The 24,549-nt window shown below is 41.5% G+C and overlaps 1 protein-coding gene across 1 annotated transcript in view; it reads right to left on the bottom strand.

Moving 5' to 3' along the window:
- The window catches only part of LOC107190286 (UPF0489 protein C5orf22 homolog), a 663,704-nt gene that overhangs the window by 258,335 nt on the left and 380,820 nt on the right, over positions 1-24,549 (bottom strand). The window contains exon 4 of the mRNA XM_015579074.1: positions 10,603-10,729. Coding sequence (XP_015434560.1) covers positions 10,603-10,729 — 127 coding nt within the window. The remainder of the gene's footprint in view (positions 1-10,602; positions 10,730-24,549) is intronic.

Genomic DNA, 24,549 nt, shown 5'->3' with positions numbered 1-24,549 from the left:
TATTTATGTTGAAAAAAAATAACCTGGCAGCTGAAGAAATGCCGGGAACATATACAGTAGCGGACGAATGAATTCAGACACAGACGTTTTTCCTTTTGTTTCTTTATGATAGACGTTGATTACTCAATATAACATCAATGATGTCCCTAATTCAAATACTACAGCAAAAGGTGTTTGTCTACTGTACTATCCTACTACCTTATCGAGTCGAAAATGTGTTGGATATTTCATTAAAGAAGGACTATAGCACAATAAGTACATAACACATAACGTTCGAATATCTATTTCCGTAACACTAAAAGTCGCAGAAGGGCAATTTGCGGAAGGAAACATTTCTTAACATCGTTAAGAATCGTCGAGCAATGTAGCAGTGCGTCAATGCATAAATTAATTGCAAGATCGAGCATTCGTTCGTTTCGCAAGTCACCGAATCATGTTTCACAAAATTAATGTGCATCGTTCGTGTTGTACACGCGTATTCAGCTGCTTTTTCCAATACAGTTTCCGTTTTCTTTTTTTGTCTTCCTGAAACGGAAACAAGTTACGGACGTAACGGTCGATATAACTTCGGTTTACGTTAAGCTTTCCCGCAGAGTATCCCGTTACCCGGTTTCTACAATTTCGTTTGCGCTCGGTCATCAAGAAATGCATTACAGGCCGTAGAATTTTAAGCAGAAACGCAATTTGTATACGCACATACACATACACACACATGGCGGCGTTCAAAACCGGTAGTACGTATATAATAAACCACCTCATTGACCAGCGAACTGGTTAACCACAATGTCGTTCGACATTATTTAGAAAGAATACGGAATCACGCAAGGCTCAAATGATTAATATATCAACCAATAAGCCGATCGAATTAATTTCGAGGTTGCAGGCGTCTAATCGGAAAGTATGGGGTTGTTAGACTAGATTGATCGTTTCATAGGCGGATCTCGGAATAACGAAAGTCAAGTCAGACCGCATGTGTGTGCAACGCGAAACGGTTGAAAGCATCCGGGAGCTGATTTTCATAATTTACTATATAGATCAGATCAGAACATTGATTGAGTAATATGAACACAGACTGATTAATCATAAGGTAAATCAATTTATTTTCCGTACAGTAGCTCGAATGTAAGTAACTGTTGCTTTATTTGATAAAGTTATAATTGAACACCCCGAATCGTAGGCACTTATTGATCGGTTAACTAAGCATATTTCTATCTAAGCATATATATATATATATATATATATATATATATATATATATATAGATACAGATTTTATATAAATTTTATTGCGGATTTTATGCATTTATAAGATATCCGGAAGTTGAATAAAGAAATTTCTGTGATCCTTTGCGTCGTGCCCTTACGGTCGACAGTTAAACAAGAGGCAACACATTACTGGCGGTATAGTGGGAGTAGGGTTAGGTGTCAAAAACTGACAACAATATACTATTCTACAAAATTCTTTAACCGTGTTAAAACGAAATCGTGTTACACGGGGTCACCTGCATTTATTGATATACATACATCAAAGGAACGATGTACTCGAATTCGGGAAGGAAGGTAATAAATCTTCAACGAGTATCTCCGGGATCGTTGGATCATTGTACTTTCCTGACATGAATAAATCGCATCTAAAAAAGGAAAAAGACTCCACCACTGTCGCTATACGGGTTAAAAAAATGCAGGATTCGTCTGTCAAGGCGTCGATCTTAGTGCTCGATGCGGGCATCATACGCCATAGTGTTCGTCGTCTTACGACTGCCCAAGAAATTTCTCGGCTTGAACACCGTATATTTTAATCAAACGACTAAGGTAAAGGTAACGAAATCATAATATTAAGGGGACCTTTCGGTCAAAACGTTTGAAAAGTGGGAAATATTTATGAATCGATTGAAAGAAGTGTTTATAACGTATCGTTAAATAGTTAATACACTTTATAGGATAATAACTAAATGTTTTGTTCGAATTTTTTGTTGTTAGTGCATTTGCAAAATTGATGTTAAGTTCCGTATCTCATACTTTTGAAGTCCGCTATTTTATTAATTATTTTCGTATGTTATTTATTTTGGTAGGGGCGATAACCACATTCACTGCGATTAAAATAAGCTATGAATTTTTTATTTCAAATGACTAGAAGAGTCTGAAATGCGAAAATTGGTATGAATACTGAAAAACTTTATTTAGATAGGTAAAATAATAATCAGTATGTATACAGAGCGCCCATATTGCAATAATATTTGTTTATTCGAAAGAAATTTCAAAGGATGACTAAAATTGCGTGTCCAGACCAGAATACCCTCTTAAAGAAAAAAATGTTGAAACAAGGCAGAAGAAAGTGTTAAGAGGAGCCTCTTATTCGCGCCAACAAGCGCAATCATGGGCGGTGCACACACAGAAAACCCGGCTTATTAACATTTCAACCGGTGTTGTTTTGTCATTCGAAAGAGCTTACCTCGCGAAATCATTATCCGGCGTGACCGCAGCCGCCAGGCTGCCGAAGCGGTAATCACTCGTTTCTCGCGAAGCTTTTAGGGACTTCTGCATCGAGAATAATTTGTTTACCAAATCTGTGGTCAGTACGTGCGCGATACCGGCGGATTCGAGGGAAGAGAAAGATGAAGGCAAGCGAACGGTTATCGCGGTTTACCGCGACGATTTATCGACGCCCCGCGCGTCGTTGTTATCTCGTCCGACTCAATTTGAACTCTGACCAACACGGGTGGCCAACGCGAAATCACGGAACGCCTTTTATTGCAGCGGCCAGCATCGAACCGCGTCATAACAGTACATACTTTGTCTGTATTTCGAAGTTATTCATAAGGAATTCGAGCATACGTGTAGTATGTATGTCGACAGCTTTTGGTTACTACATATTTCCGATGTATGTAGTAGGGGAAAGTTGCCTATTTTGGACAACTTTTTTATTTTTCTCTCTTACACTCTGTTCCCGTACATTTTATTTCTGCTTCTTAAATCACTATAGCCAACGGAAACACTGTAAATATATTTCTTTATAGAGATACACAAATGGTCCAATCTACGAGCCGGTCCAGTATAGGGAACTCTCCCCTACCTGGTTCCAGCAGTTGTACCTGTGCAAAAAATTAATTAAAGAGTTTCGGTGAATTTTTTTCATAAAAACTTGTTTTGGTTTCAGTTACTCCAGTAATAGTGAACAGATTCTTCTAAATTCTGCCTTGGAACTTTTTCGATATAGGTGGATTGTAACATATTTCGCGTACGATCAATTATCATGCGTAACATGGCATCCACGTTAATGGGATACGTTGCGTGACGCGCAAAATCGGCCGATTCCATTGGAAATTCTCGTCTCCGTGCTAATTAATTCGGTTTTTCTTTCTAGTTTCAACCCGAGTATACAGACTGGTCGTACAACAGCCGCCTCGCTGGCTATTTTTCGCTTCTCTTTCGCTCGGTGCACACACCGGAGGCAATCGAAACGTATCGCACGTGTTCCCTTGCTAATTACCGTACCGGATGCTAATTACAATGTTTTACAGCCGTTATTACGTAATTAAGTGTCGCTGGAATATTCGCGCCCAGTTCGAAAGAACGTTCGATTGATTCAACTGCCGATTCGATCGTGGTAAGTCATTTCGCCTCGTTCACTGACCCAACAATTTAATATTTTATGAAATTCTCGAAAGTTTCGAGAGTGGAAGTCAGATTAAAGGGTGCCTGCTACTAAGGTGGGTACATTAAAATGGTCCGAACTGAGAAACTAAATTATTTGCCCGACTACTACCCTATGCGACCTTGCTTCCAAAGTGTGAACATTCTATACTGCAACAATTTATGATTAATTAAACCAGTATAACTTGGTGGTATGTACCAAACTGAAAGAGGAAAAAAAAAAAAAATTCAGAAATTGTATAAATTTAAGATCCAGAAGCGGGGTGTTCCTTTCAACCATCGTGGCGTGCAAAGGTACTTCGTATTACCGTACAAACAAGTTTCTCGCGGAAACTGAGATGGTTGAAAGGAATTAACTGTACGGGAACTCGAGAATGAAATCCACAGCGAATACTGTTCCTTGGCCAGTTATCTTAATTACGTACGGACGTGGAAAAGCGGAATGCGATATGATCCCAATGCTGGCGGACCTTGTTTTGATCTCGCCGTCAGTTTACGTTTATTTGCAACTGCTTGCCGACGTGTCAGTTTAGATATCGGTTGAAAGTTATAAATACGGTCAATTTAGTTTCTACCTTGGATTTCTAAAATTACACGACAGCGATGCCTAATTTTCCTTCCTTTGTAACGAGAATTTTGTAATAGGAGTAACCAGCTGACCAGAAATCTTGTATACTAAGTTGTACTGGCTAATACTTTCTTACGTATAATTTGATGCTTTATCCGAAATCTAATGTCATTTTCTACGACAAATAGGCTTAATAGGCGATGCATCGACAGCTACTGTACTATGATCAGCGCAGAGTGTCGCGGAAGGGTCGAGGACACGATACGCCCCAGCATCCATTCCCGACGCGGCCTATCAGGGAATTCATTTGCGATGGAAAAGAACGGTGGTATGCGCAGGTGTACGTGGCGAACGTAAATGCGTTTACTCAAGATCTTCCGCCATTAAGTTTCTTTTCTCTCCGTCTGGTTTTCTCATCGTCCAAACATGTCCCGATGTGAGTGTTGACCCCGTGGTTACTGGGAACCCATCGGGACAAACGCGAACGTTGCTAGAGCTATCTATGGTGTGCCTGTCCGGACGGTTTTTAGGATCGGGAAGAATTGACGCTTAACCCAGGTTGGGAAAGTTGAGTCGTCGTCATCGATCGCAGAAAACATAGTGGACTCTTGCGTGTACTACACTAATGTAATTCGTGTTTTTTTTTTTACAGAAGAGTGCCCGTAGCTTTGTACGTGACGGACGAAAGGCTGTTTTTATTCCCTTTAATGACTGTACGAGGTATCTTTATTGAACGTTCAAGTATTCTTCTCCGAATGCTTCCGGGCCATTATTATTATTATTCCACTGGTGTATATTGTTACTGATAATAATAATAACATTATCATATTATAGTTTTCATCGGGGATGTTGGAGTGAGTTCAAATTTATGACTCATAAGTTCTTTAACAATTTATATACAAGGTATATGTGAATTGCTATTATAAACATATATAAATTGTTGAAATTGAACTGTTTGAATTAAATAAAATGACATATATGTTACATGAAACCAACGCGTGAAATGGTTCAAGAATGCGTCTGTTAAGTAGAATAACCCCGCTGAGTCAGACGTATTTCGCCCGAATTTTCTAAATAATTTCAAAACGACGCCTCGAACACAGTTCTGTCTTAAATTGGCCTTTGAATGTGTCCCACCGTTTTATTAACACCCTGTATATTGTTAGAAAATCACTAAAATCAAAATCTTTGAATACACATTAAATGCATTAGAGCCATGCTGACACCTTGTCCATACATATATGCATTTTATTACCTGACGTTTTTCGAACATTTTTACAAAAAGAAAACAAGGGCAAATTTCGAAATACGAAATGATGAAAATAAAAAAATAAATACTAATGATTTATCTATACATATAATACAATGTTATAGTGACATCCTGTAGAAAAGGTAAAAACTTTTTGTTCAATAAAATATCCTATTTTGTAACGAAAATCTCTCAAAACCCAAATTGTTATAACCCAAGAACACGGTTATACAGAACAAATAATGTTCACATCAACTTTTTATTACCATTACTTTGACGCCCCTACTTCACACCGGAAGTCGTGCCCATATATTACGAAACGTGGTACATAGAAAGAAAATGAACGCAGCAGTGCAATTCCGTTAGATACATCGTATCTCGGCGTGTTGTCACATAATTATGTGACACGATCCCGCTTCCTACGCAGCCCAGACATTACCGATCCGATGATGAGAAAAGCCCCAACACGTTCGAGCGGCTTTGCGCAATTTTTTTTTTTTCGTGGTCTCGGTGCTCGTGCAACCACACAGCGGCGTTAATAAGGTGTTAGCCGGGGCCCGGCGCATAATCGAGGAACACGGAGCATAGGATACGACGTTGCAACAAAGCGACGGTGACGGGTACAGACGAGCCATATCCGGGACGTCGGCCAATAAAATTAATCGCTTTTGCTACACCGCCTGAATAATTTATGCTCGCTGCCGTGTCTAGGAATTGGCCGATGATCGTTCAGGACCGTCGTTCCGTGGCGTTCCGCTTGCGACACATAGTTTTACATGGAACACGAACGCTCATTTGTATTCGTCCGCACCACGAAAAATCTCGTCGTCGCGGATGAAGTGAACTGTATTTTTCGACGGTGCCTTCCGCAATTGCATTCGAAGTACGAGGAGAGAAAAGCATTTGATTGTGGCGGTAAGAAATGCGATGTCAAATCGAATAAAATTAAATATATATGGGATATAATCCCAGATAGCACCGTACATTCTAAGGACGTCCGTAACATGTCCAGTTTATATCCGAATGTCCTACGTCCATTTTGGACATCTCTAGGACATTCGTAAGACTTAAATTTCGGATGTTCTAGAAACGTCAGTACATAGGACGTTTTTGTGCTGTATCAATGCGTGTATTCTAAAGAACAAACAACGCAAATCAAATCCGAACGACACCGCTGATAGACTAATAGAATACCGAGACGGATCGACTACTGTATTTAAAACTATAGGATTGATTGGAAAATGCTCAGAAATTTAGCAACATTACAGTTTGTCGTCGTCTCTAATCCGTCCTATTTCTACAAAAGTGACAAAAGTAATGCCGATGACCATGCGTCATCGGAATCGTAAAGGCCGTCGAGGTGCCAATTGGAAGATGCTTCCGCGTTGCGTCTTCACCGCGCCGGGGAACAATGCTTTCCCCGGGCGTGGCATGCATTATTCAACGCGCCAGGAAAACCGCTTCAAGCCGCGTGGAGGCGCAGCAGCCTCTTCCTCGGTGAAGCGTCCCCGTTTTTCTGCAGAACTCTTTGTCGACTTCCCAACACCAATTACGTTTTAAAAGGAATACGCAAAAAGCGTTACAGACTAATTATTCGTCACATTCTACGTGAAATAAGATTTCTTGTACAGTTACCGGCATCGATGATAATTAAAGTTCAACCCTTTCGCTGAATGTGTTTCTCCGCTAAACAAGCACTCATCCATTGCGTCTACGTAACCTTAATTAGCGGGTTTCGATTAGACGGTTTCAATAATCACGTCTTGTAAATGTGTTCTATAACCCTTAACGAGAATATCCGCATGGAATACGCAACACCTAATGTACATATTTAGATGCATTTTACCTTCATTACAGATTCAATTTCCGATGTTGGACCCTGAAGGTCGTCGAATGGAAATATAAAATTCAATCAACGGGTCTGCATTAATAATTTCATCGTTGATGGAAAACAACGATATTACGAGCAAGATTTAATTCTGCAACTGTCAGACGATTCTCCTTTGTTGCATCGTTACATTTACCAAAGGTGAGATCATCCGTTAGCGATCGCTCGCCCTCTTTCACGACCATGCATCTGTGTCTGTGTGTGTGTGTTTCGCCGACATCGAATCGGCGGAGTATTACAAACACCTGCTGCAATTTTGCTGTAATCCACGTGCACTGGTACGTCTGTTTTTCCACGTCATCGGTAGTAACAGACGTTTCTCAGTTAAAACCATCGGCCGTTGGCTCTTTGAACTGAACAGAGAACCCGGTCCCCCCCCCCCCCCCCCCCCCCCCCCCGCATCCCCATTATTTTGACACGGCCGTACACGGCCGTGTATTAGCCTGAAACGCGAAATCAGTTAAATTATCGCCGCATCAGTCGCTGTAATTATATAATAACATTATGCCTGTTCACGGAGTCGCGTTGAAACGCTCCGCGGTATGTGGTCGATCAATCTGTCAGCTGCTGCCGAGTGACTCGTGGTAGTCGATTTTATCGAATAGACGAACCTTGTGTGCAAAAATGGAAGGGGAAGCTCTCTATTAACGTGTATCGTGTAATCTACTGAAACAGTATGTTGGTTCATCAGTTTACTTTTAAGCAAGATACATTAACCCTCGAACTCGAGGAGGGTGGTATTTTATGTTACCGTAATAGACATGCCCAAATAAACGCGGGCAACGAAAATTAATACTGTATAAGAACAATAACGGTAGAGCTAGTGATATGGTAAATAGAATCGACTCGTAGTTTCAGAAATCCGTTCGATTTTTCTTCAGATTCTGTCGTTAGTCCGCGGAAACGCATGATATTTTCGTGCAAATTGGTACAGTAGCTATCAGGAACAAGATTAGCCGTTAAACAGGCAGCGTTTAGCTGTATACTCATAAATCAAATGGAAGCGACAAGCAATTATAATAACTATCGCCGGCTATAGACACATAAATAAAATACTGGAACCCCTCGGCTAGGTAATGAGGCGTGCGAAGCGGGATGCGAACCAGTTTCTTGACTCATTAATCGTGAACACGGCCAAGCAGAGAGAAAATGCTTTCACGAAAAATGTCCTCGCGAGACTGTTGGGGGTTGGCGAGTGTCATTTTGCAAGGAGCAAATTGAATTCCACCTTCTGAGGGTTGTATTTACTACCTTACTTAGTAATCGTAAGATAATGTTTTGAACTTGAATCTAATTCTAATTTCAGAAATGAGAAATTTTGCAGTATTTAGATAATAGTTACAATCAGTGGGCAAAAGTGCAAAACATAACATAGTCAAAATGTTCACAGAGATTAGTTAGAAATGTTACTTCGCTTTAAACCTAACGAAACCTTCATTAATAAATTAATTTATAAACATCTGAATTTGCATAAAGATGTACGGTCTAGTGATATTACCCTCTAAATCGCAAAAACTTAACCGAGTATATTTTATCACGATATCATCTCAGTAATAAAAAGTTGGGCATTCAATATGTTCAATGAATGAGAAACAAAATTTGTTCAAATCCGAAAACAATTTTCTACTGTGTTTCCGTGTTGAATTTAAATTCTGAAATTTAACGCGGTTGTTGTACACTATACCCCGTATACCATGAGATTAACGATATCGTGGTAGTATTCCGGTAACTAGAGCGCACCTGACGAGTTCTCGGAACAACGTTCCACGTAGTACTTCGTTCCAGGTAAAAACGCATCGATGAGATTTCCACGTTGCTTGTCTCTCCTACCAGTATTCAAACAGAAGCCCATAAAGTCTCAAGGTCACGGATACCTCACTGTCACGCCAGAGTTCGAGCTGAGTTTCGAATTTCACTCTAACAAGCACGAAAGAGCTGGTTCGAGGAAAAGGGTGAAAAGAACGCGAAGTCAGAGGCAAGGGGGTAGAACTCGGTAATTGTATAATAGACGATAAATCGTCGATACGTCCATTGCGATCGAGACAAAATATAACATGAAGGGAAGTTGTATATCAAAACGATAGTAGATTAGAAGAATGAACGCGGAAGATATGAAAAAGAGTGAAAAACCAGAAGAAGAAGCAGAATTACAGTGAACATCAGCGCAGGCGGAGTGAGAACAAAAGGTAAAAGAATAAGTGAATATCTGCGATCCAGGAAAACAAGAAATGTACGGTATAGTGAAGGAAACAGGATAAGAACGTTGAGTGAAGTGAAGGAGCAAGAAATAGAAATACAAGGTAAAGAAGCATGAAAAACCAGTAGGCGTGGAGTGAGACTAAAACGGAGGGAAGAGGAGGGAAGCTAGAGGAGAGGAAGAGAGAGGAAGAATGTAAGAGGGAGGCCAAAAGTACATCGTGCGACTCGCGGACCGCCATAACCTCTTATCAGTTATCTAATTAGCCGTTGCATTTAATTAACGAGCCGAGGAGAGGGCAGAGAGATAGCCCCGGCAACGTGCGAGACCGACGTACGGTTCTGCATGCTCGTACGTAATTTTAATCGGTGCTCATGTCAGATAACGAAGGGTCGATGGATGAACCGGGCATCCGCGCGGTTGCAATTAGCCGTGTTTTTATTTATTCGAGTGTCTGCGTCTTCTTGCTCCATTCAAAGAACGAGGGAAGGGAGAGAGTTTTAACGATGCCACGGAACCTTCACGATGAAACCGAATGTTAGTTCTCTGTCTTTTTCTTCGTAATTGAAACCCGTGACTCGTATTACAGCTGTGAAACAAATGATTCTGCGATTGAAAAATTAATCTGTATTGACGTAATTATCATGACATAATTGACGGAGCTCAAAATTGCTCCCGTGAAAAAAAAATGGAAAATGTGACTTGTGTTTTTTCCCTGAGGTCTTCGTACGTAATTGACGATCAGCTTAGTCGCGGCGAAAGGTTTAGAACACCGTGAGAAATCGCAGAAACCAATGGTGACACAGAGGGTCTGGTTCTACAATTTTGCTTGTAGGTACCATGACACGTCGTTGTCATTCTGAGCGCCGCCGCGATCGATTTTGTAACGGTACGGAAAGAATAGAATGGAAGGACGGACAGCGGTACACCAGCGGCTGGAGGTGAAGCGGCGTTGCTTTTGCAGAAGCGATTTCACATCGCCGCCGATCAACGCCGCGGCCGGCGAAAAAGAAAATGTTTGCGTAACGGTGGACGGGAATGACTTACCTTCCCCGGATCCTCGATGAAGCCGCCGATGGTCATCACGTGTAGGGTTACCTCGCGCGTGTTCTCCAGCTCCTCCGCCGTGGCGAACAGGCCTTCGCTGACGAAATAGGGTTCAGGGCACGTGAGCCTGCAACATGCCCGAACGATCGACAAATTAGATAATGGAACAGGAATGTGTTAAGTTGGCATCCTCCGATGGCGAAACCTCGCTAGAGCCGGCTGAACTCTATGTAAACCCCCGCAACGTACCAGATAACGTAATTAGCGTTGTGTAACCTGATGTCGAACCAGTTCCTCTTTGTGCATTTCATTGATATTGCCGCGCAGAAACGCTGTCTTCGACGTTGTTCCGTACCATCCCGTCGCGGGAATGTAATTTCCGTGCGCTAATACGACGTACAAGTTGGGGTTTCGTACATTGAAATCGAAATTTTGCGTAGGTGGAGTTCCCCTAGCCCCGAACACCGCCTAGTATCGGACGTTAGCTATGTATACGTTTGACAACTGAAACGCGAGAGAGTTAAAGAACAGAAAAGAATCTTGGGAAATCAGTTTAAAAAAGACAGATAGACCAAAGGAGATAAAGATCACCAGAGCACTGACACTGAAAACCGCAAACAAAGATACTGTCTGTGCAGTTTGCTTAGAGAGTCATGATACAGACTGGATTCAGTGCTCAAGCTGCCAAGGCTAGGCTCATGAGGCATGTTCCGATATGTCAGAATGTTCTCATGATTACATTAAATATATAATATCAATATATCACAAATTTTGTGATCTTACTTATTTTTGCTATGTTCGGTACTAAGTGCCATTCAGTGTTACTTCAAAATCATATACCAAAGTTTAATGTTAATTTCATTTAAATATTATGACAATATTGGTTATTCTGTTCTTTTACTTTGATTTCTATGGTTATTAACAGAAACTATCGTATATCTAATTCTATACATTGCGCATAGTTCACTAACTACCTTACCTTTCTCTAATGCAAATAAAAACCGTTACAGCAATTTCGGCGCCAGAAATTTTTTCCCCCGGTAGTCGCTGTCAATTAGAAGTGGAGTGTGAAAATTAATTACCATCCGAAACCGGTCCCGTAACGAAAATCTCCCACGCGTTCCTTGCCTTTAACTATCCATTCTAAGCAATTCACGGAGTGGTCTTTCACATGGGGCAGCCGGTCTGCTTTACGGGCACACTTTTCTAATGAATAGATCTGTCGATCTGGGAATCGATCAATCGCCCACGTGTCTTTCGGTGAAATCGGAATCGCCGTACGGATATCTCGAATGGAACTCCCGATTCAACACGAGAGTGTCTTATGATCACGAACAAACGTAAGGGAGCGGGGGGAACAGGTTTTAAACAAAGATTTCAGTCTACGAGGATACAAGTCAGAGTTCCCTGAAAGAGTAATTATTCGAGGGATTCACGGTACGTTCATTAAATTGCAACTTTTTTTTTTCTTCGCGTAACAAACTTCAATGCCTGTTATTTCGATCCCTGTACATAAATTGAAATCACCCGATTAACCCCGTGTTATTTGATTGATTTTATTACCACCGATAAATCCGTTAAATTGAGAGCAACGATTACCCATATCGAAACGGATTCTGAAGATCTTGTGAATTGGTGATTACATCGTAATTGCATGTCGTGATACGAGGATCGCAAATGTAAACAGCGAATTATTTCTTCGTCGTTACGGGATAATTTCTGTGGGTAAATTGTTTCCATGGAATTAATACACATTCTCGAGCGGCTGAATATATCTATAACGTTTCCTTATTTTCGCTGTTGATGTATATTAAGTCGTGAGCATTAGTTTTAATTTGATTTTAATGATATTCATCGGTAAATGTGTCCCGATAAGTACCGTTCAGTTTGTTCGCCGCAACGTGTTTCACAATCCACGCAAATGTTTTGTGTTGCCCGCAATTAATTTTCAAACGACCTTTGAAACTGCCCCCCCCCCCCATTCATCGTTTGATTGCGGAAAACACGGTTCATACTATGTATTAACGATCGCGCCACGAATGCTCATTAATTTATTCACGGTGTTTTCATGAATCACCGACCTCGGGCTGTCCGTTGATGTCCAGATAGTAATATTAAGTGTATAAGTATTACAAACGGTTCATATATAAGCGTAAATATATAACTGAATGAATAAATTATGATTTTATCGGAATTTCAGTTTAGGTGATTACGGTTACAGCGATAATAAAAATGTATCGCTTCATTTCAACGAAATATTGGTAACTTATATTATTTTCAAGAAAATAATGTTTATTATCTAAATCACTAGATCTAACAACTATTAATAGTATTTTATAATATTATTTTATAATTTTTGTACGTCATAATTTAAACGGTTTTATAAACAGCATTTTTTATTCCGTGTTTCATAGCAATAAGTATTCCTTGACTAACGAAAGAGAGTGTGTACGAACCGCAACAAGACAAAGGCATGAATATTGATACAAACAATTGCAAACTATTAAAAGAAAAACTTTTTTCACGTGTTAAAAAAAGGAAAAAAATTTAAATGCATGGAGCAGTACCGTTTCTTATGTTTCAGTAGAGAGAATTTCTGAATAATGTTCTTCGGAATACATGGGTCGCATACCAATTGCGCAACACTATTGGCGACTGTCGCATAATAAAACGATGGGTGGATCTAACGATGCTTGTAAAGCCGAAAATATTACAAATAAATTCATAAATCACGGCATGCTAATGCGTCGTAGCCTGTCTGATGAAACAAGTGTCTTGCTGATCGCATGGGTGTAGACTTACACGTGTGTAGGGGCTTGCGCATAGAAACGACTAAATCATTTTCACCAGCGTTCTATTATCTTAAAATGTTTATGTATAAATATGTCAATCATAGTTGTAATTGAAACTTTTCGTTTAATCATAAAGTGGCTGAGAAGACGTATTTTTATAATTCATTTATCTAATATAACTTATTTTGTTGTATGAAAACTACAACTTACGTATCTACCTGTGAAAGATAAAGACACGAGTGTAGCAAGAATTATTCACATATCGGACACAAATAAGATTTCACTTGTAGGTGAACTAAAGTTCGAAAGAAAAAGCAGAACACGATCAAGCTTCGACACAATTTCTTTCCTGAGCCAGACACGCACTTTCCTCGACAAACCTCCGAATCGTGTCGAGCCGATCGTAAAGTAATTTGTAGATAAATTCCACGCGTAGACCGACGGTAACCGATTCGCACGTACGAGCTCCTAAACGGAATTGCTGGAAAGCATGTGGGCGCCTCCATCGAATATACATACATATGTATGCGCGAACTGGTTTCTCCGCCAACGACACACAACGTAGAATTTCGTTTTCATGGATCCCCGTGAATGAGAACGCGTTTACGGGCTCTCATTCGAGGCCTTCCACGTGAAGCTCGTATGTATTTTCGGAACGTCTCCCAGGGATCCGTCTCGTTTGTCCGATAATTATACGAATTTTGACGCCCCGACATGGAGATCGTCGATTCGGATATACGCAGCAGTTCTGACCGTCACGACAAAGAATGCGAATTCCTGGGGAAAATAAACGCTTCTTCCCCGTTCGGACGATGTTCTCACCAGGAGGGAGACACGCCGTTATCGCTAACACGATGATCAATACGCATAATACGCGGCAAGTTAACGATTACTTCTCTCAACATCCATAAATTTCAACCGAATGTTGCAGTTATGACATTTTAATCCCGTGCGACATTGTGACGTTCCGGTTTTATGTCGGTGTTAGAGAGTTAACAACGTGATAAAAACCGTGGTCATGTGAAATTCAGTGGAATGTGTCGCAGAATTTTTTTCTGGCAATCATGACCTTGACGTGGGATTTGTACAAGTATATTACTGTTCGTGAGTACTAACGTGAACTCCAAATCATATAAGATGTTAGGTCTATTCTTATATCTCGTCTGTGGTACTAAGACACCCAATCTGTATGGAGAAGATGTGATTTTTTCGTGAAAATTATATAACTTAGACCACTTTTATTATTTCGTAGTAGTATAAGCGTTGCCCATCGAAAATAAAATATCCTTTGAATAATATTTATTTCAGACTTTCAGCTATTTCGTAATACTTCGTAACATTTACTGCATATTCGATACGTGTCCTAATGCATGGTATATACATAATTGAAGTAGACACAGATTGCATGGTACAGTAAACACGCTGATAATGCTTCACGACTTATGTAAGAGGTAAAATTATTCGTGGAAGTGTCAGCCGAAGATTAATAAATGTTAAAGTCGGAAAGGCTAATCGTAATTTATGTTTACAGAAACTGTATTTATCGCTAGAACTACCAAACAAGTCAAAATGACTTGTCGATATGCTTTTATAATGATGATTGAAATGTTACAACAATACATTTTTTCAGATCTTTTGCAACTCTTATTACGATATGAAAGTGGAGTCCTCGTGTTTAAGTACAAATTGTGAAATAATGAATAGAGCTAAAGACCTGGAATTGGTCTCATTTTAAAGGGTGTACTTTTTTCTACGCGAATCACTTAAAATCTCCACGAACTAAGTCACGTATTGATTATTGATGGTTTATAAAAAATTATTCCAATAAAGTAATTATGAGGAAGGAAGAGGCGCAAAGTCGCAACAATATGTTTATTTCAACGTATTATAAAGAAATGCTCATAAAAGTGGCAAATTTCGATAGTTGCTATTATTGAATGATGCATTCCGAGGCAATGCCATTATAAAATCTGTGAAACGGAAGCATTAACAAAATTGCTTTTCAATACTTTATCCGACTCTTTAAGAGTTTAAACTAATCATTGCGCGCATCTGTCCCGGAAAAACCGTCGCTCGCCTGGGCTTGACTTCCACGGCGTGCAAATTCGTTTTGTGACCGGTTTTTCGCCAATCCTTCTGTCTTAAATTTCCCCGCGTGTCGCGATTTCATTCTCCGATCGTTCTTTTCTGATTCAGTGTTATCTGGATTTCGCTAATTGACCGTGGCAAATAAGAATTCTCCTCGCTCGAGCGGACCGTTCCGGTCCGTTCACGATTTCTTTTAGCGACGGAAACCAATGGAGTGAAGAGGAGGGGGCGGAGATCGTGCACGGGCAACACGGGGCGTGTGAAGTTGACTCGATCGGACAAAAACAAGGGAAAAACGGTTTATCACCATTATCATTTCGTATTTTTGTTATAACTTTTTAATGAAGTATTTAAGAGCCTATGTTTTGTATGACATATTTTTTTCGTAATTTTGTTCGTGGAATATTCTGGTGAAGTTTTGCGGGAAAAAAGTCTGTAACACCCTGTATATGAATTGTCGGTAGGTTTAGCATTAAACGCTGATATTCTTCGAACAAACGTAGTATTTTTTAAATTTCTCGTAGTACCGGCTGCAGGTCGAACATCGTATCAGCGATCGTCACCAAATACAGATATCAAAATCAGCGCGTAGATGACTCAGCGGAACCGAGGGAACGTGCAATGTCTACTTCACGGTCGCCTCGGTCCGGATTTAACGCAATTTTATCCGATGCACATTCGTTACCATTAATCTTCCAGACTTGGCCGAGAAAAAAGGGACTGTCGCGGCACCGTTCCCGATAATTTGTTAATCGTCGCTTAATTACTGTGTCGATCGGTTTAACGAGTCGCGCGTGCGGTACAAAGCGAGAACGAGAGCCTCCCTTTGAATCGAAATCACCGTGGCCGCCGGCTAATTACGAAATCGGTCTGCGTTCACCTTTTTATCAGGCCTGTTTCTTGTCACTTGGCATCGCGTGACTCTTCTTTTTTCTGATTTTCCCGACTTTTACCTGATATCGAGATCCTTCTAAACTATTTCGTAGCGTCTCTTTCGTGTAACATAAACTTTGGAGAGTTGCTCTCGGATCTATGTACACTACACAGGGTGATTTAACGCTAAATTTACCGAACCCTTCGAAAGGGCAGAAATTAGGATAGATTCCATTCAACAATTCCATTCGAGGCTTGAGTGTACTATTTACGATATGGTTTACATCATGAAAATTGTCTGCTACACGGGTAAAGCAAGAGGAAAGATCGAAGAGAAGGATCAGCTAGAAGAGGAATGGGCTGAAAAATAACCGAGTTAGAAGCGGAGGACGAGAGAAAGGCACAAAGAAACGCAAAATGGGCAAGTTATGGAGGTAGGAGGGATAGGCGACAGCGTAGCCGCACCCTGATTTCAATCATGACGATTCGTGCAGAGGAGGAAACCGAATGTAGAGTTCCTGGCTCCCCTGAGCACGCGCTCGCGTGAACCGTTGCGGCTGTGTGGTTAAGACTGATTCATAGCCTCTGCTGCGCAACCCAAAGCTTCTTGAATTGCGTTTTATTAACAAGACGATGTATCATTGAATTATACCCTGATATCAGAGACTCACATACGTTTGAAAATGCACTATAACGTGAGAATATTTCCATTTATGAAAATAAATCCGTCTTTTGAATATATTATCTTTTCACATAAATTACTGTTATATAACTATATTATATTATATTTAATTATACTCAACTGTATATTTTTACAATTCGCCAATATAAAAAATTGTTTCCAAATTTTCTTAAATGTGGTGTTACAAATGTATATTTAATTATATACAAGCCATCAAATACTGTTATTCATATTATCTGTAAGTAAGAATGTTATATAAATTCGTACAATATAATGGCGAGACAGTGTGCGTGTGGCGTAAAGAACATAAATCAGCTAAACAGGATGAAAAAAGTCGAAAATATAGAATAACATTTCTTCATATGATACTTCGATTTCGAGAAAATCGACTTTGAACTTTAATCTGACACGCGTATATTCGTCATTGTAGTAAGTAGAAACGGAGTGCAATGAACAGACACTTCAGCGACAAGACTTCAGCGCTTACCAAAAAAAGTTCGATTCTCGACAGTGAAGATTAAACCACACGAGTCTGTAAAATTTCAAACCGTATTCTTATCAGTTCGTATTTTCGCGATCGACAATCTCAAGGAACCAGGTTCACCCGTAAAACTACCAGCATTCTCGTTAAACAAACATGACGCGCGTTAAGCTGCGAATTAGCATTTTTATTATGCCTCGTTGCTCCCCATTGGTCCTTACTAGTCATTCTCGAGGCGCATAGTGTTACCTACCTCCGAGTAAGCTTCACTGTGCAAAATGAAGAAAAAAATAAGAAAGAAAACAGAACAAAAGAAGGAACTACGAAACAAGTAGAGATGGCAGAGGGGGTGGAGTGGGCAGCACAGGGAACGTAAAACTGGGCAGCGAAAAATCAACAAATTAGCCGTTTAACTAAGCCGACTTGGTTTTGTTGCGCACGCTTTACGACCACGCGACTCCGTGAAATGCAAATGCCTAAATCACCGTTTTCATGACGAGGAGGGAATCCCCTATTGGCGCGTGGTCTGTAACTATACCATCAACGGTTACAAATTAGCTTGTAAATGGTTGGCCTTTCGATAAAGAGCTTCGAAAACTCACCGGCCAAGACTCGACTCGTCTCTCTCTCCCTCTTACTCTTCCCATTTCTCTCCCTCTTAGGGACGAACCCCGCGCCACGTCGCTGGAGAGGTTGTAACTTTCGTCGAGCTTGTACCCGGCGACTTTCAGATAATTACGTTCTTCCTGGCGGAAAACTTGTTATTCAGAGGAAAAACAAGACCCGCCATCTCGTCGGTGGGGTGCAATTAACATACAGGCGAAGAAGAAATTATGTTTCGCGCGCGCGGGATTATCATTCCTTGCGTGGACTGGAATGGATTTTCAAGCGATTGGCATGTACATACACGGTACGGAGCATTGGACATAAATTGAAATAATCCTTTATTAGTCCCATGGGAACATCGCATTTTCGAAACGTGAAAAAATGTGTGTTTCGATTGAACAGAACGCGCTTGCACCATCGGTAGCTTCCTAGTTCGTGTAAAACTTTACACTGCAGTCCCTATCAAAACGTCATCTCCTGCGCATGCATCGTTGCTCTTTTCGGTTGTGACCCAAGAAGGTTCTGTTCCAGAACAGGGGACATAACTGTATTTTTAAAGATACATTTTAAAGATACATTTTGGGTGTATGTAACTTCTACAAAAAACGATCTGACGGCATGACATTTTACTATCACGAGAAAAAACACTGTTTCGTTGGGCTGCAACTTTTAAATTTGTAATTCCACCGAAGAAAGGGCAGATAGTTCTGTAAAAACAACGAGGTATCTGTGTCAATGGAGCGACATTTCCTGAAATACACAGCCAACAGGATAGAGCAAAGGTCATCGGTAGCCTCGGGCACCCGTTATAACGTGGTCTGAGCTAATGTCAAAGTCGATCGTGGCGTTCTCCAAAGCGTTTATAGTTTATAGCAGCACGACGGGGCGCGAATTGTTGTTGCACGCACGATACTTTCCCTGTTCGGGTCGTGGCTGTTAACGAGTCAGAATTTATACGGTCGTTCATTATCATTATTTAATAATTGACGGTTAGCAATCGAATAGCGTCGAACACCACCGTATCCGAGTTCGATAAAAATGCCGCTTAATTGTGCGAACACGATATCGGTGAATGAACGGTGCACACGGCCAATGAGAATTTATTTTTTCGTCGACTGCCCGACTTTAATAAAACCGCCTCGAGTTACGATTTTCAGATAAGAACCGCGCGCCGGCTGACTGCGCAAAAACTAACCACATAATGTCTATCTTTCTACCAAATATCCTTTGTAAGAACAATCTTTTGATACCTTCATTTCCTTGTGAGATACTCCACACTCAGTACATGCATCTTGCTCCTGCCAAAGAAGGATATAGTTCCTCGAACATCTCTCAGTGAGCACACCAGGTTAAAATTTACACGATTCGAAACACTCAAAGGATCGACCACGTGTTGTCCCAACGTACTTCAAGTATATCCATGCTTAACATTTTATATTTAATCGACACTCTCACGACCAGTGCGCGCGTTCGTTCTCAGCGAAAGGGGTTAAATAAGTATACTCAGGCTGGCCGAATCGCGCGTGGACGGGCCACGAAACGCGAATTACCGTTGCCCGCGCGTAACACCCTCGCGAACATTATCGTCTCCTTGCTTCATAGGCTTGTTTATGGCCGCGGCGAATGCCGGTGCTCATTCCGCGTGGCTAATGGGCATCCTATTAGTCGTTGGTGAACCCGACCGAGCACCGAGGCTAGAAAAGTTCTCCAAGCGAGCCCCTAATGCGCCTCCGCTCTAATAGAATAATTCCCTGCCGCATTCCAGGGGGGCACAGGGGTGGCATGGATGGGGAGGAGGGGGGGAGGCACACGGCGCGGACAAGGTATGATAATAATTGAATTAAGTGAACGTCGCTTAATGACACTCGTTACGTTACCGATGGCCGGGTCGCAAGAAAGTACCCAACGCAATCGCGATCTCACGTGTAATGCGCGAACGACCGAGCCACAAAGATGATGCATTTTACATTAGCGGTCTTCGCCGGGTAGACGTTCTGATTGAATTATAATACCGGCGCGGCGCGGCGAACTCTTCGGGGATTGGAATTACGATCGAGGGATTACGTCGAGTACTTCGTACGATTCTTGCAAAACGCGCGACGAAAGGGAAAAATAGTGACCGCATAATGCGTTCAGAATGACGGGTGGTGATGCGTCGATTGCCACAAAGTTGCTAGGGACATCGTAGGAACGGATATAAGAGGCGGTTGAATTGGGATGTATTGATCTTCTTATCTAGCTACAGTCTCTTTCAATTTTGTGTTTATTATTTCATGTTTGTAATCTTCTGGTTTCTTTTATATTTGTTATGTATCCAACGGTAATCGCGTCTGTAAAGGATGCTAAATTGAGATCAATTTCTGTTGAAGTACTCAAGTGGGACACGTACGTCCCACTCGCCGCGAAAGGGTTAATGAGTATACGAATCAATAATCATTGCTGTTCTCCCTCGACACCAGAATTTCTCGCGATCGTTCGGTGGAATGCGTGTACGTGCCGTGTTTCCTCCGAGATACGTAAATGCGAATCGGGTCGCTGCGTGGTTCTCCAATGGTTATGGTAATACAACGTAATTGGCCGTTTCGCAGAACATTACACGGAAAAAATCCACGTTTCGCTGGGGGCAAGATCACGCGAATGACACGTCTACGTGCGCGGGTTCAGGTACAGCCGATGAGGCGGAGGCAAGTAGCCAGGACAGAAAATTGTATTCCAAGGCAAGGAAAAAACAGTGGTCGGTGAGAGAATAGTGTCGAGTACATTCGTGTGTTTGTGACTTTAAAGGCTAAACCTTTCTTTCGACACGTATAAAGTATTTTAATATTAATTAAATGGAAAACATGTGGCCGTTTATCTATAACCCAACTATAGTTATAAAATACGTACAATTTCTAGAATTATTGTTATAAATTAACGAAGATTAGAGTTTCTACAGACACGAACAGTACTCGGCTGTTAATTGTCCATCACCCAAATATTTCGCTTCTTTATTGGTTCAAGAATCCCATAATTGCACGCACAAGTAACTTAAACGCTGTGGAGGTGAAATTTTCGAAAGGCTGTTCTCACGATCAATGTTACGTCCGAGCCATTAGCATGCAAATCATGGACGGTTTTTACTTACCGAGGATAATTAATGCCGCGATCCATGCTTCAATTACGTCTCTGTGCCCGTGCATCGTCTCGTGACCGGCGTTAGATGAATCTGTATTAGTCCGTACAAGGTCGTCCTTAAGTGGCACAAATTGAGACATTAAGAGACTATATTGGAAAGCATCGGTACACGACGCTACCCGTGTTTCGAAAATTACCCCACCTTATCGGTCGCGACTAATCAAACCCCGGCGAGCCACCTGTCCGACGCGAAACGGAGCCGATCGCGTCCCTAGTTAATAATATGCTTTAACGTAATATTAAAATTTTTGCTCGCCCTATCGATTGCCCGCAGACTGTAATTTTATATTTTTTCCATCCCCCGTATAATTAACGACAGCGAACCGATTTAAAATCGACTGTCTTATCTTGACGGTGCAATAATCAGCTGACAGTGAACGTCCGAAGAGAGGGTGAGAGATAGAGAGAGAGAGAGAGAGAGAGAGAGAGTGAGAGAGTGAGCGGTGATACGACGCGTTCAAAATTCCAACAGTGTGTTTCAGGGAAATGACGTCAGGAATTTCAAACGCGACAATCGAATGGTATTTCTGGTGTGGTTGTTAATTCAGGAAATTCGTGAACGTGATTCTCCGTGATGTGAAATACCTAAGAAATGGCAAATGTACACATACACTAGTATTGGACACTCGCGCTAGTGAATGTAGGATTGAGAACAAACGGATTTATGGAACAATACATATTCGGTTAACCATAATGCACTCCATAAACCCAAAGTGTTCTATACATATAACGTTGAGCATAATCTAACCCCAATCTTCAAACTTGATTCACGTAGAGAGCGCATATGTCACATCGTAAACATAAACAAATACAAAAGACACTGTCACCACACCAGCACTCTTAGTAAAAACACATAATACTCTGTTACCACACAATTCCAACACTAAACACACAGACGGTAGTCTACAGCGTCACATCCAGAAACCCATGGCAATAGGAAGTAATAATAAGTAAAGAATAGTCCCATCTTCCAAACATGCATAATCACTGAACCAATACGAATGAATACGATTTGCTATTCCGCCTATATTTTCGACATAATAATTCACAACGACACCATAATAACAATATCCACTAATAATAATCACAGTTATTCACAAATTCATCAGCAATCTTCCCGCGCGTAACATCGTGATAACAGTTTCGACACACACACTGCAGTTCCGTCGGAGTCGCGGATCGAGTCGGGGGATGAAGCAACCAATTGGGAAACAAAGTCCGAAGGTATAAGCGAGAGCTCGCGAGAATAGAGAAGAGGAGTGGGAAGGAGGAGGTGAAAAGAACCAAGGTTTCGCCGCTTGAAAAGACTATAAAAGGCTTAATCCTGGCGGTAGGAGTTATATACGCTTAGAAGGGACGTAGATAGAATTGCGGTGGTTTATAGACGCCGTGCCCTCAGGTATATTGCAATGTGGTTAGCTTCCTCGTCCTCCCGTGTCCTCATCCGTTCTTCGTTCGCCCTGTTGCTGCCCTCGCCTCACGGTCGGTATACCTCTTCTCCTTCTCCTTCGTGGGGTGCGCCGACAATGTGACATGCAATATGGTAATCACCGTGAAACGCTCCGGGGCCCTATGTGGATGCTGGACGTCGTGGCGCAACCTCTGAATAGACTTCCCGGGGATCACGGGAAAGGAAGCACGACAGGCCAACGACATACGTCCCCTTTTCCGCCCCCCAATCACCCGGTTGCGGTACGTGGCACACGCGGCATATGAATCACTGACCATCTTTTCGCATCGGGCGAATTGCTTTCCTTCGAATTTCGAAAGAACCAAACTCCACGGTACAACGGGAACGTTTCGGATTCCCAAATGCGATTCTAACTAGGGGCAGGGTTAGAAATACAAACAGGAAGAGTGACACTCGAGCGGAAACTCGTATTGTGTTATCGTTGAAATAATTAGAGTGTGAACTCACTTTTGTCGAGGTGAACAAAAACCCCATGTTGGTATTTTTTGCTCCTTTCCCATTATTTATTTGCGTATATCCAGAAACATCTAAAACGTCAACAAAATTGTAAACAGAAATTCATTTCTATTAATTATTATCAAAGCTTAACATGATGGTTTTGGCGTTAATTTTCTGACCAATATAGAATTTTCCGTACGGATGACACTTATTCTAATTCTTAAGAGTTCGAATCCTATAATTTTTCCAAGCATTATCCTTTCAACATTAATCTCCCCTTGTTACTACCTCGTTCCACCGACTATAAAATGCATCCGTGGCGTGTTTGGCTTGCCTCAAGATCACGACGGGTTAACTCGGGTTCCGCGGTCTGGTCCGGAACAAAAGATACATTACGCTGTATCGGGGGAAACCTAGATTCTCGGGTCGGTGTCGTCGGCTAGTCCCCGCGACTCTAGAAACGTAATACGCTTGCCGGCTACAAATGTCCTCGTGATTCATGCGCCACGTGCATTAAAGAACGTGCGGCAACGTACGCGGCGTGTACGCGTTGTTAGATCCTGTCGCGTGTGCTTGCTTTCCGCGGCTTTCCAGGAATTCCTTCTCCATTGTCGTCGTCGCGCGTTCTTAGATCCCGGATACGCGATTGTTTGTTTTACGAGCCGAACACCGGGGAAAAATGTTCGCGGTACACGGATTAAGAGAGACTTCCTTTCAATTTCCGTGGCCGCGTACGATTGTGCTGTAAAAGGACAAATGACAGACGCCAATATCGCTGTGCTCCTTTTGCGGCCGCTGGAAAACGCAACACAAAGGCCAATTGCACCGTTAAGTGACTCGTCGGCTGATCAATGGCGTCACGTGCGCCGCGACGCGACCCGCGCCGGTAGGATATGGGAAACTTGCCATTGTTGGGCTTTCGTTGCTTCCATTTCTGATTGCGAATGGGAATCCCGTATCTGGCGATCGAACTTATAACGACGGCCAACGGTACAGATTAACTGGATTGTACAGTTGTTGGATCACTGCGACCCTCGAAATATTAGATTTTACTGAAGTAAAAGTGGTTGCCCGTATTTAGACCACCTCCTCTACTTCGTAGGCAACAGTGTTCGTAATTTTGGAGTATATTGTTTAATCTTCTTTTATTTTTTATTATGTAATTGTAATATTATTTTACTTTTATTCTTGTTGAATGAATACCTACTTTTTTTTTTACTTTATTGTTTAGTAATTCAGTGCTCGAAGAACAATCTGAATGGTGTCATTGTTTGCATTAAAGAGTATCACGTGGCGGATCATACCTGAGATCTTGCGCCATTAAGCGCAACGGCGTATTTGC

The sequence above is a fragment of the Dufourea novaeangliae genome, unplaced genomic scaffold (assembly GCF_001272555.1).
Source record: "Dufourea novaeangliae isolate 0120121106 unplaced genomic scaffold, ASM127255v1 scaffold168, whole genome shotgun sequence".
NCBI classification, from domain to species: Eukaryota; Metazoa; Arthropoda; class Insecta; order Hymenoptera; family Halictidae; genus Dufourea; species Dufourea novaeangliae.
Note: the sequence above shows the minus strand (reverse complement) of the source record. Positions and strands in the feature narration are given on the sequence as shown.